The following is a 13,828-nucleotide window of genomic DNA, read 5'->3' on the forward strand; positions in this document are numbered from 1 at the left end:
CTTTAATTCATAGGCCAGGTTGTAGCAACCTCATGATGGGTAGAGGGAAAATGAGTATCATGTAGTAGCCTAAACCTATGGATGTTCCATTAAACTAGGTGAATGGAATATGAATGACAATACCATGTAAAAGCCATAAACAAATCATCCTGTAATAGAAACAAGGCTCATAAAAAAACTAATTATATAATCATCCTCATCTTAAACAGCACCGAACGCCTTACTTACAGTATAGCCTCCCTGTAAAGCACCAGAAATAATGAACCTTCAACCTTCCGTAATAAACTAAGACAGGAGACTGAGCATAGTAATTGAAATACAATATGTTTATTCATTTTTGGTTATATTCCTCTAATTAGAAGTTTTTGTTTGCATACATTTTTTGTGACTAAATTATATATATTTTTTCAACTTAAAAAAGAAATGTGATTATAGAAATCCAACTAGATTAGATGATGTCTGATTACCGAGGATTCTCTATGGACAGATATTAGCTATGGATTCCACACTGGCAAATACAACTTCACTGAATTGCCCGTTGTGGCTGCGGAAGGTCTGCCGGTATAGAAAGTATTGCATTCCCAAAAAGACAGCTGTATAGTGGACATACTGACATTGACAAGCCATGTCTGTTTTAAGCACCAACCAAATACATACAGTTTCTGTAAAACTGCCTTTTCTCTGCAGTGCTGACTTTTTGGTGATTCCTGATTCCTGAAAAAGTGATATGATGATAATGGCTTATTGTGAACATAGCAGCTTCATTTCAATAACCAATATTCAAACACCTCCCGAACACAGTAAGGCTTCTTCTCTACTGTGGGAGTTAAATGCTGTGTCTTCACATCTGATGACTGACCGAAGCTTTCCACACAGACAGCATGTTCCACACAGACAGCATGTTCCACACACCTTTGCAAGTTTTAACCCCTTTTAAGTAACCAGGTAAGTTATTGTTAGTCATAATCAGTTGGTGTTATATTTTATTAATATAAACTGGTGAAACTATCCCCATATTGACAACAGAGTTTAGGCTTCTCCCCTATGTGAATAAGCTAGTGTCTTCAGCTCTGATGACACAGCTTTCCTCCTGTGTGAGTTCTCTGATGTTTCTTCAAAGTTGATGACTGGCTGAAACTCTTCCCACACTGAGAGCAGAGGTGAGGCTTCTCTCCTGAGTGAGTTATCTGATGTGTCTTGAGAGTTGATGAATGACCAAAACTCTTCCCACACTGAGAGCAGTGGTGGATCTTCTCTCCTGTGTGAGTTATCTGATGTGTCTTCAAAGTTGATGAATGACTGAAATTCTTCCCACACTGGGAGCAGTGGAATGGCTTTTCTCCCGTGTGAATTAGCTGGTGTTTCTTTAGGAAATATGCACTGGTGAAACTATCACCACATTGCAAGCAGTGGTAAGGTTTCTCTTCTGTGTGCGTTATCTGGTGTGCCTTCAGTTGATATAACCTGGTGAAACGCTTCCCACATTGAGAGCAGTGGTAAGGCTTCTCTCCTGTGTGAGTTAGCTGGTGTTTTTTCAGAGTTGATAACTGACTGAAACTCTTTCCACATTGGGAGCAGTGGAATGGCTTCTCTCCTGTGTGAGTTCTCTGGTGCGACTTTAAGTCTTTTGGATGACTGAAACTCTTCCCACATTGAGAGCAGTGATATGGCTTCTCTCCTGTGTGAATTAACTGGTGTGTCTTTAGATGGTGTAACTGACTGAAACTCTTCCCACAATGAGAACAGCGGTAAGGCTTCTCTACTGTGTGGGTTAGGTGGTGTCTCTTTAGGTTTCCTACCAGACTGAAACGCTTTCCACACTGTGAGCAGTGGTAAGGCTTCTCCCCTGTGTGAGTTATCTGGTGTGTCTTCAGGCTGTGTAACCAACTGAAACTCTTTCCACACTGAGAGCAGTGGTAAGGCTTCTGTCCTGTGTGAGTTCTCTGGTGTGTCTTTAGTTGGTTCGACTGACTGAAACACTTCCCACAAACAGAGCAGTGGTATGGCTTCTCTCCTGTGTGAGTTCTCTGGTGCGTCTTGAGTTTGCTTGGTGTTTGAAATCTCTTCCCACATTGACCACATGAGTACACCTTCCTCCTTTTTTGAGTCTGTTTTGATTTGAGGTGAGTTGGACAAATAAAGCTGTCTCTGCAGTCTGAGCAGGGGTGGGGTCTACAAGTGTGCCTTCTCAACTCCTCTGGCTCATAGAAACTAGTGAAGCAGTCCATGCAGTGGTGATGTTTCTGTCTTGAGTTCCTCCGTCTGTGTTGTTTATGGCTTCCTGATGCTGTGGAACTGGGCTCACTGTCTGAACCTGGGTTGGAGCTCTCTCCTGTGGGAATATGAACAGATAGGGGATTAGAATCAGGAACAGCATTGAAAATGGTCTTTAAAATACTTGTTTAAAGGCCTAAGCAGCCGTTTTATATCAATATCAAATCCTTTATTAGGTAACAATTAAGTACTTTACTTGAATACACTGAACAAAAATATAAAATGCAATATGCAACAATTTCAAGAATTATACTTAGTTTCAGTTCATAAGGAAATCAGTCAACTGAAAATCATTAGAGCATAATCAATGGATTTCACATGACCGGGAATACAGATATGCATCTGTTGGTCACAGAAACCTTCAAGAAAAGGTAGGAGTGTGGATCAGAAAACCAGTCAGTATCTGGCGTGACCACCATTTTCCTCAGCAGGGCGACATCTCCATCGCGTAGAATTGATTAGGCTGTTCGAATCAAATTGTATTGGTCACATACACCTATTTAGCAGATGTTATTTCGGGTGTAGCGAAATTCTTGTGTTCCTAGCTCCAACAGTGCAGTAGTATCTAGCTAAATGCTTGTGTTCCTAGCTCCAACAGTGCAGTAGTATCTAGCTAAATGCTTGTGTTCCTAGCTCCAACAGTGCAGTAGTATCTAGCTAAATGCTTGTGTTCCTAGCTCCAACAGTGCAGTAGTATCTAGCTAAATGCTTGTGTTCCTAGCTCCAACAGTGCAGTAGTATCTAGCTAAATGCTTGTGTTCCTAGCTCCAACAGTGCAGTAGCTTGTGTTCCTAGCTCCAACAGTGCAGTAGTATCTAGCTAAATGCTTGTGTTCCTAGCTCCAACAGTGCAGTAGTATCTAGCTAAATGCTTGTGTTCCTAGCTCCAACAGTGCAGTAGTATCTATCTAGCTAAATGCTAAATGCTTGTGTTCCTAGCTCCAATGCAGTGTTCAGTAGTATCTAGCTAAATGCTTGTGTTCCTAGCTCCAACAGTGCAGTAGTATCTAGCTAAATGCTTGTGTTCCTAGCTCCAACAGTGCAGTAGTATCTAGCTAAATGCTTGTGTTCCTAGCTCCAACAGTGCAGTAGTATCTAGCTAAATGCTTGTGTTCCTAGCTCCAACAGTGCAGTAGTATCTAGCTAAATGCTTGTGTTCCTAGCTCCAACAGTGCAGTAGTATCTAGCTAAATGCTTGTGTTCCTAGCTCCAACAGTGCAGTAGTATCTAGCTAAATGCTTGTGTTCCTAGCTCCAACAGTGCAGTAGTATCTAGCTAAATGCTTGTGTTCCTAGCTCCAACAGTGCAGTAGTATCTAGCTAAATGCTTGTGTTCCTAGCTCCAACAGTGCAGTAGTATCTAGCTAAATGCTTGTGTTCTTAGTGTAACAGTGCTAGCTCCAACAGTGCAGTAGTATCTAGCTAAATGCTTGTGTTCCTAGCTCCAACAGTGCAGTAGTATCTAGCTAAATGCTTGTGTTCCTAGCTCCAACAGTGCAGTAGTATCTAGCTAAATGCGTGTGTTCCTAGCTCCAACAGTGCAGTAGTATCTAATCATTCACAACAATACACACAAATGTCAAAGTAACAATGTTATTAAGAAATATATAAATATTAGGAAAAGCAATGTCGGAGTGACATTGACTAAAATACATGAAATGAGTAAAGCAGTATGTAAACATTATTAAAATGACTAGTGTTCCATTACTAAAGTGACCAGTGATTCCATCTATGTAAATGGGGCAGCAGCCTCTAAGGTGCAGGGTTGAGTAACCGGGTGGTAGCAGTCTGATGGCCTTGAGATAGAAGCTGTTTGATGCAGCTGTACTGATCTCGCCTTCTGGATGGTAGAGGGGTGAACAGGCCGTAGCTTTGATGCACCTGTACTGACCTCGCCTTCTGGATGGTAGAGGGGTGAACAGGCCGTAGCTTTGAAGCACCTGTACTGACCTCGCCTTCTGGATGGTAGAGGGGTGAACAGGCCGTAGCTTTGATGCACCTGTACTGACCTCGCCTTCTGGATGGTAGAGGGGTGAACAGGCCGTAGCTTTGATGCACCTGTACTGACCTCGCCTTCTGGATGGTAGAGGGGTGAACAGGCCGTAGCTTTGATGCACCTGTACTGACCTCGCCTTCTGGATGGTAGAGGGGTGAACAGGCCGTAGCTTTGATGCACCTGTACTGATCTCGCCTTCTGGATGGTAGAGGGGTGAACAGGCCGTAGCTTTGATGCACCTGTACTGATCTCGCCTTCTGGATGGTAGAGGGGTGAACAGGCAGTAGCTTTGATGCACCTGTACTGATCTCGCCTTCTGGATGGTAGAGGGGTGAACAGGCCGTAGCTTTGATGCACCTGTACTGACCTCGCCTTCTGGATGGTAGAGGGGTGAACAGGCCGTAGCTTTGGACTTCCTGTGACATTGTGTGCTATAGGTGTTCTGGAGGGCAGTGCCCCGGTGACGATAATCTCAATTGTGCATCTGTAAAACTTTGTAACGGTCTTAGAGGCAAAGCCACATTTTTTCAGCCTCCTGAGGTTGAAGACGCATTGTGGGTGGACCATTTCAGATTGTCAGTGATGTGTACGCCGAGGAACTTTAAGCTTTCCACATTCTCCACTGTGGTCCCATCGATGTGGATAGAGGTGTGCTCCTTCTGCTGTTTCCTGAAGTCCACGATCAGCTCATTTGTTGTGTTGACGTTGAGGGAGAGTTTATTGATTGTGGCCTGTGGAACATTGTCCCACTCCTCTTCAAAGGCTATGCAAAGTTTCTGGATATTGGCGGGAACAGAACACGCATCGATCCAGAACATCTCAAACATGTACAGTGGGTGAGTTATGTAAACCATGGAAGAAATGGGACATTTTCAGCTTCCAGGAACTGTGTACAGATCCAGGATCCTTGCGACATGGGGATTATCATGCTGAAACATGAGGTGATGGCGGTGGATGAATTGCACCATAATTGTCCTCAGGATCTTGTTACGGTATCGCTGTGCATTATCATGCTGAAACATGAGGTGGTGGCGGTGGATGAATTGCACCATAATGGTCCTCAGGATCTCGTCACGGTATCACTGTGCATTCAAATTGACATCAATAAAATGCAATAATGTTCATTGTCCGTAGCTTATGCCTTCCCATATCGTAACCCCACCGCCACCATGGGGCACTCTGTTCACAACAGCAAACCGCTCGCCCCCACACCATGGGGCACTCTGTTCACATACACACTGTCTGTCATCTGTCCCCATACAGTTGAAACCGGGGGCATTAATCTGTGAAAATCCCACTTTTCCAGCAAACCGCTCATATCGCCAGTGGGGCACTCTGTTCACTACAGGTGAGCATTTCCCACTCAAGTCGACCATTCTGTTCACAACAGCAAACCGCTCACGCAAAAATGGGGCAGTCAGGTCAAGACCCTGATGAGGACGAACCCCACCTCCACCATGGGGCACTCTGTTCACAACAGCAAACCGCTCATATCGACCATGGGGCACTCTGTTCAGATGAGCTTCCTGCCCAGTACAGTTGAAACCGGGATTACTCCAGAAGAGCACACTTTTCCAGTGTGCCAGTGGCCATCGAAGGTGAGCATTTTCCCACTGAGACCATTTCTGACAGTTTGAGCAGAATTCTTCGGTTGTTCAAACCCACATTTTCATCAGCTGTCTGGGTGCCTGGTCTCAGCCGATCCCGCAGGTGAAGAAGTCGGAAGTGGAGGTCCTGGGCTGGCGTGGTTACATGTGGTCTGCAGTTGTGAGGCCGGTTGAACATAATGCTAAATTCTCTAAAATGACAGTAGAGGTGGCTTATGGTAGAGAAATGAACATTAAATTCTCTGGCAACAGCTCTGGTGGACATTACTGCAGTCAGCATGCCAACTGCACGCTCCCTCAAAATTGCAGACATCTGCGGCATTGTGTTTGACAAAAGTGCACATTATAGAGGGTGTGATGCTAATGATGCTGTTTAATCAGCTTCTTGATATGCCACATCTGTCAGGTGGATGGAATATCTTGGCTAAGGAGAAATGCTCACTAACAGGGCTGTAAACAAATTTGTGCCCTAAATTTCAGAGAAATAAGCTTTTTGTGCATATGAAAAATTCCTGGTATCTTTTACTTCAGCTCATGAAACATGGGACCAACACTTTACATGTTGTGTTTATATTTTTGTTCAGTGTAGATTTCTATAATAAATGGGAAAAATAATTGCTTTTAGGAGAGAAAAAACTATTTCTCAAGCAAGAAGTTTGCCACAATTCACCACATGGTGACACCATGAAAAGCCTGAACTCTGCCCACGCAAGTCTGCTGATTAGAAGGTCCTGTGTAAATTGTATTTTCAACCAGCAACTACCAGGAAATAACTGATTTTTTAAAAAGAAACACACTTTTACAGTTTTAGTTTCATCCCGTTGAACAATATGATATAAAACACAGGAAAAACTGAATGTTTTGCACTTCAAATCAAATCAAATCAAATGTATTTATATAGCCCTTCGTACATCAGCTGATATCTCAAAGTGCTGTACAGAAACCCAGTCTAAAACCCCAAACAGCAAGCAATGCAGGTGTAGAAGCACGGTGGCTAAGAAAAACTCCCTAGAAAGGCCAAAACCTAGGAAGAAACCTAGAGAGGAACCAGGCTATGTGGGGTGGCCAGTCCTCTTCTGGCTGTGCCGGGTGGAGATTATAACAGAACATGGCCAAGATGTTCAAATGTTCATAAATGACCAGCATGGTCGAATAATAATAAGGCAGAACAGTTGAAACTGGAGCAGCAGCACGGTCAGGTGGACTGGGGACAGCAAGGAGTCATGTCAGGTAGTCCTGGTCTTGGTCTTTAAAGCTGGAATCTGTAATTAAACCAATAACAAACCCCTTCTCTGTTTTGGTAAAACGCTGAGGGATGGGCTTTGAGATAGGTAACCACTCAAATGAATAGACAGCCACAAAGTGGTAGGCCACACGAGCTCACAGAACAGGACCGCTGAGTGCTGAAGCGCGTCAAATGAATCTGTCCTCCGTTGCAACACTCACTACCGAGTTACAAACTGCTTCTGGAAGCAACATCAGCAGAAGAACCGTTCGTCGGGAGCTCCATGAAATGGGTTTCGAAGGAAGGAAGGCCCTAAAAATGGTCAAAGACCCCAGCCACCCCAGTCATAGACTGTTCTCTCTACTGCCGCATGGCAAGTGGTACCGGAGTGCCAAGTCTAGGACAAAAAGGCTTCTCAACTATTTTTACCTCCAAGCCATAAGACTCCTGAACAGCTAATCAAATAGCTACAAGGACTATTTACATTGTGGTTATTTAGGTTGTGGTTCCACTCTCTAAACCAACTGTGTTACCTAGGAGACCTGCTATTTGTGGGTCTGAAACGTTCCTTTTAGCGCTGCATGAAACTGTCAGTTTCAAGTGCAAATAAAAGATGACTGGTCATTCTGATCAGATTGTGATGTCATGATCTGGGCCAAAAACTCCATCCCACCTGAACAGGTTGAAATTCCAGGAATTCTTTTCAAAACACGAACGTCACATTTTTAACTGCACTGCCCCTTTAAAATAGGTTGAAAGCAAGTTACTCTTCAGAAAGAGACACCAGATTGGTGGAAAGACTCAATAATAGTTCTGGAATCCCCTGTGGCTGTCAATGCACCAGCCTCTCTCCATCCTGAACTACTGAACTTACCTGGGTCAGTGTTCCCATCTACTTCTTCCTCCTCTTCCCTGTTCTCCACTTCTGTGACTGCTCTCTCCTCCTCCACCTCCTCTTTGAATGCTCTCTCCTCCGCCTCCTCCTCTTTGAATGCTCTCTCCTCCACCTCCTCCTCTTTGAATGCTCTCTCCTCCTCCACCTCCTCTTTGAATGCTCTCTCCTCCTCCACCTCCTCTTTAATCTCCTCCTCTTCTTTGACTTCTCTCTCCTCCTCCTCCTCCTCTTTGAATGCTCTCTCCTCCTCCTCCTCCTCTTTAATCCCTCTCTCCTCCTCCTCCTCTTTGACTATCACATTGAGTTCCAGTGGTTGACTACAGTCCTCCAGCTTCACTAAGACCATCTCTGGACTCCACTGTGAGCTTCTCTGTGCTGGAACACCACAGTAAGAACCCGGGGACTTGGGTTCAGACATGGAAGGCTATAGTAGGATTCAAAAGAGGCACAAACAAAATGTAAGGTGAGTTTCACAACTGGAACAGCTTAATTAATAAAGGAATATAACTAAATATTCCAACCACTAGGAATCTACTAATACATGTAGCTAGCTAGCATTGCTGTGGTAATCGTACAACTAGCGTTAGCAATGATGAGCTAGTTGGGTTAGCTTTAGATCACTGAAACCTTTCTCACTAGGATGAAACGATCTAGCTAGATAACCAAATTACCAGCAATAAGTTATTTTGAAGCAACGGCGAACCAAAATAACATTTGATTTGTAATCTATAAATTACCAGTTAGCTAATGATTAGATATTGAAATTATATTAACTAGCTTGCTCGCTAGCCAGCCTTAGAAACAGCCTACCTAACCAGCCATGCTCACTTATTAGTTAAGGGTGCCAATATATTTATGCCATCTTGAAGATGAACAATTCACATTGCTGTCTTAATAACTAATAACGTTATCATTCACAACAGTGTCTTGAAGATAAACACATTTGCTTGGGTAGCCATTTTACTGGCTAGTTAACTCTAGCACAAATGGCTATTGTTTACACATGATTTAGTGGACTTGGATAAATAATCCGCCTACTAATGTTTACCTATGGAATCGTTTCAGAATATATTAGAAATCTAGATCTTACCTTGACGCTTGACATTGAACTGGCAGCTGTTGTTGTTCTATCTCGCGTTACTCCTTCTTTGGTTTAACGGCGGGTGGCATCTAGTATAATGTTGCATTACCGCCACCAACTGGACCGGAGAATAAATCAATTATACTTTGTGATGGAAAAATACAAATTACCCTGCCAAGTATTGTTGATGTTAATGTGTTGATGTTCTCCGTATCCATAGCGAGAATGATTTTGCAGTGCATGGTGATCGAACATATGTCCTGTTATATTCAGAGGTTTATAGGGAGGCTGAAGTCTGTGAATAAAAAATAAAGTAACTATACAGATGATTAACAAAACATGCACAAGACAGTATTCATAACTTGCTTTTTGTGGTGAATGTGAATGAAAACCATTATCAAAACAGTTTCCATACACATACCTTGTCCATAATGTAGAGGCTTATGGGATATTCATTAAAGAGGTGAGGGAAGAGGATGGAACATGTGATCTGCATACCATACCAATTGACATACCTTTGCATGCCTCCTTGTCTGTATGTACCAGTATACACTTTAGACACGTCCCCTGCCCATACCAGGGCAGTCATCTGCACCCTCTGCCATCTTTCAAAATAGTTACCCTACATATTCTTACCCTTTGTTGATGGATATCCTTTGAGCAGGGTCTCCATTTTCAAGGTCTCAGAGCAAGATTTGCACAAGTATGAAAAGATATTTTAGCTAATTTCCACATTTACATTTAAGATTTGGAAATGCTTTATCCAGAGTATTTAGTGCTGCTGTTCAACTGGAGTTACATGCAGTGGAATGCACTGTTACAATATGACTAAATATTTCAAAAATGAGAAGGATTACTTTATCCTATCCTAGGTATTGCCACCTGAAAGAACTGTGATGGAAAGGACAGAATGTGGTGTTAATGACAAAATGTATTAGTTCATTCATTTTTACTTACCTGAAACCGCTACAGGATCGGTGGGTCCACCGCGGGACTATTGAGCTAACGTAGGCTAATGCGATTAGCATGAGGTTGTCGGTAACAAGAACATTTCCCAAGACAGAGACATATCTGATATTGGCAGAAAGCTTAAATTCTTGTTAATCTATTTGCACTGTCCAATTTACAGTAGCTGTTACAGTGAAATAATACCATGCTATTGTTTGAGGAGAGTGCACAGTTATGAACGTGTAAAGTTATTAATAAACCAATTAGGCACATTTGGGCAGTCTTGATACAAAAGTTTGAACAGAAATGCAATATTTCATTGGATCAGTCTAAAGCTTTGCACATACACTGCTGCCATCTAGTGGCCAAAATTGTAATTGCGCCTGAGATGGAATAATACATTATGGCCTTTCTCTTGCATTTCAAAGATGATGGTACAAAGAAAATACAAAAAAAACGCATGTTTTTTATATTTTTTATTGTCTTTTACCAGATCTAACGTGTTATATTCTCCTACATTCATTTCACATTTTCACAAACTTCAGTGTTTCCTTTCAAATGGTATCAAGAATATGCATATCGTTGTTGCTTCAGGCAGTTAAGATTTGGGAAAGTCATTTTAGGTGAAAATTGAAAAAAAGGGGGGGGGGGGGGGGGCGGATCCTTAAGAGGAACTGAAAAAGACAAACAAATTTCATATGATCATGTGTTATGTTAGGATGATTGAGTGGTTTTGGTGTAACCATTACATGTATTATGTTAGGATGATTGAGTGGTTTTGGTGTAACCATTACATGTATTATGTTAGGATGATTGAGTGGTTTTGGTGTAACCATTACATGTGTTGTGTTAGGATGATTGGACAATCTGGACCCTCTATTTCTGAAACTATCCGCCGCCATTGTCGCAACCCCTATTACCAGTCTGTTCAACCTCTCTCTCATATCGTCTGAGATCCCCAAGGATTGGAAAGCTGCCACAGTCATCCCCCTCTTCAAAGGGGGAGACACCCTGGACCCAAACTGTTACAGACCTATATCCATTCTGCCCTGCCTATCTAAGGTCTTCGAAAGCCAAGTCAACAAACAGGTCATTGACCATCTCGAATCCCACCGTACCTTCTCCGCTATGCAATCTGGTTTCCAAGCCGGTCACGGGTGCACCTCAGCCACACTCAAGGTACTAAACGACATCATAACCGCCATCGATAAAAGACAGTACTGTGCAGCCGTCTTCATCGACCTTGCCAAGGCTTTCAAGACTCTGTCAATCACCATATTCTTATCGGCAGACTCAGTAGCCTCGGCTTTTGGATGACTGCCTTGCCTGGTTCACCAATTACTTTGCAGACAGAGTTCAGTGTGTCAAATCGGAGGGCATGTTGTCCGGTCCTCTGGCAGTCTCTATGGGGGTGCCACAGGGTTCAATTCTCGGGCCGACTCTTTTCTCTGTGTATATCAATGATGTTGCTCTTGCTGCGGGCGATTCCCTGATCCACCTCTACGCAGACGACACCATTCTATACACTTTTGGCCCGTCACTGGACACTGTGCTATCTAACCTCCAATCGAGCTTCAATGCCATACAACACTCCTTCCGTGGCCTCCAACTGCTCTTAAACGCTAGTAAAACCAAATGCATGCTTTTCAACCGATCGCTGCCTGCACCCGCTTGCCCGACTAGCATCACCACACTGGATGGTTCTGACCTTGAATATGTGGACACCTATAAGTACCTAGGTGTCTGGCTAGACTGCAAACTCTCCTTCCAGACCCATATCAAACATCTCCAATCGAAAATCATATCAAGAGCCGGCTTTCTATTCCGCAACAAAGCCTCCTTCACTCACGCTGCCAAGCTTACCCTAGTAAAACTGACTATCCTACCGATCCTCGACTTCGGCGATGTCATCTACAAAATGGCTTCCAACACTCTTCTCAGCAAACTGGATGCAGTTTATCACAGTGCCATCCGTTTTGTCACTAAAGCACCTTATACTACCCACCACTGCGACTTGTATGCTCTAGTCGGCTGGCCCTCGCTACATATTCGTCGCCAGACCCACTGGCTCCAGGTCATCTACAAGGCCATGCTAGGCAAAGCTCTGCCTTATCTCAGCTCACTGGTCACGATGGCAACACCCATCCGTAGCACGCGCTCCAGCAGGTGTATCTCATTGAGCATCCCCAAAGCCAACACCTCATTCGGCCGCCTTTAACGTTCCAGTACTCTGCTGCCTGTGACTGGAACGAATTGCAAAAAACACATGCTGAAGTTGGAGACTTTTATCTCCCTCACCAACTTCAAACATCAGCTATCTGAGCAGCTAACCGATCGCTGCAGCTGTACATAATCTATTGGTAAATAGCCCACCCATTTTCACCTACCTCATCCCCACAGTTTTTATTTATTTACTTTTCTGCTCTTTTGCACACAAATATCTCTACCTGTACATGATCATCTGATCATTTATCACTCCAGTGTTAATCTGCAATATTGTAATTATTCGCCTACCTCCTCATGCCTTTTGCACACATTGTATATAGACCCCCCTTTTTTTTCTCTCTACTGTGTTATTGACTTGTTAATTGTTTACTCCATGTGTAACTCTGTGTTGTCTGATCACTCTCCTATGCTTTATCTTGGCCAGGTCGCAGTTGCAAATGAGAACCTGTTCTCAACTAGCCTACCTGGTTAAATAAAGGTGAAATAAAATAAAAAATAAAATTGAGTGGTTTTGGTGTAACCATTACATGTGTTGTGTTAGGATGATTGAGTGATTTTGGTGTAACCATTACATGTGTTATGTTAGGATGATTGAGTGGTTTTGGTGTAACCATTACATGTGTTGTGTTAGGATGATTGAGTGGTTTTGGTGTAACCATTACATGTGTTGTGTTAGGATGATTGAGTGGTTTTGGTGTAACCATTACATGTATTATGTTAGGATGATTGAGTGGTTTTGGTGTCTATTTATGTGACTTACAATGTTTATTACTGACTTCAATTATTTCTTTAAAATGTTTCTTTAATATTTCCTCTAAATCAACCAAGGAGAAGACAAGGACATACACTATATATACAAAAGTATGTGGACACCCCTTCAAATTAGTGGATATTGCTATTTCAGCCACACCCGTTGCTGAAAGGTGTATAAAATCGAGTACACAGCATGTTTATTCATTTTTGGTTATTTTCTTCCATTTGTTGCATATATTTTTTTGTGACTAAATAAAAGAATATTTTTTGAAACTTGAAAAGAAAGAAAAAAAAGAGTGATTATAGAAATCCAACTAGAAGATATTAACTCTGGATTCTACCACGAAATACAACTTCACTGAATAGTCCATTGTGGCAGTGTCCTCTAGGAAATCATCTGGATGTTCTCTGCTGAAGGTCTGCAGGTATAGGGGGCGGCAGGGTAGCCTAGTGGTTAGAGGCAGGGTAGCCTAGTGGTTAGAGGCTGGGTAGCCTAGTGGTTAGAGGCAGGGTAGCCTAGTGGTTAGAGGCAGGGTAGCCTAGTGGTTAGAGGCAGGGTAGCCTAGTGGTTATCTGGAGTTCTCTGCAGAAGGTAGCCTAGTGGTTAGAGGCAGGGTAGCCTAGTGGTTAGAGGCAGGGTAGCCTAGTGGTTAGAGGCAGGGTAGCCTAGTGGTTAGAGGCAGGGTAGCCTAGTGGTTAGAGGCAGGGTAGCCTAGTGGTTAGAGGGTAGCCTAGTGGTTAGAGGCAGGGTAGCCTAGTGGTTAGAGGCAGGGTAGCCTAGTGGTTAGAGGCAGGGTAGCCTAGTGGTTAGAGCGTTGGACTAGT

At 43.1% G+C, this 13,828-nt stretch overlaps 1 protein-coding gene across 1 annotated transcript; it reads right to left on the reverse strand.

The window, feature by feature from the left end:
• Nucleotides 1-303: 303 nt before the first annotated feature.
• LOC115117476 (oocyte zinc finger protein XlCOF22-like) lies at nt 304-9,157 on the reverse strand. The gene is made up of 3 exons (XM_065000973.1): nt 9,086-9,157; nt 7,975-8,419; nt 304-2,332 (listed from the first exon to the last, which is right to left on the reverse strand). Exons 1-3 carry the CDS (start codon nt 9,098-9,100, stop codon nt 1,065-1,067), a joined length of 1,728 nt encoding a protein of 575 aa, XP_064857045.1. The 5' UTR covers nt 9,101-9,157; the 3' UTR covers nt 304-1,064.
• Nucleotides 9,158-13,828: the final 4,671 nt, after the last annotated feature.

The sequence above is a fragment of the Oncorhynchus nerka genome, linkage group LG15 (genome assembly GCF_034236695.1).
Source record: "Oncorhynchus nerka isolate Pitt River linkage group LG15, Oner_Uvic_2.0, whole genome shotgun sequence".
Classification (NCBI taxonomy): domain Eukaryota; kingdom Metazoa; phylum Chordata; class Actinopteri; order Salmoniformes; family Salmonidae; genus Oncorhynchus; species Oncorhynchus nerka.

Excerpts from the sequence above, each read along its gene's own strand:
- LOC115117476 (XM_065000973.1), bottom strand. Across the intron at positions 2,333-7,974 it reads AGATGGGAACACTGACCCAG|GAGAGAGCTCCAACCCAGGT; the intron begins GTAAGTTCAGTA and ends ATATTCCCACAG.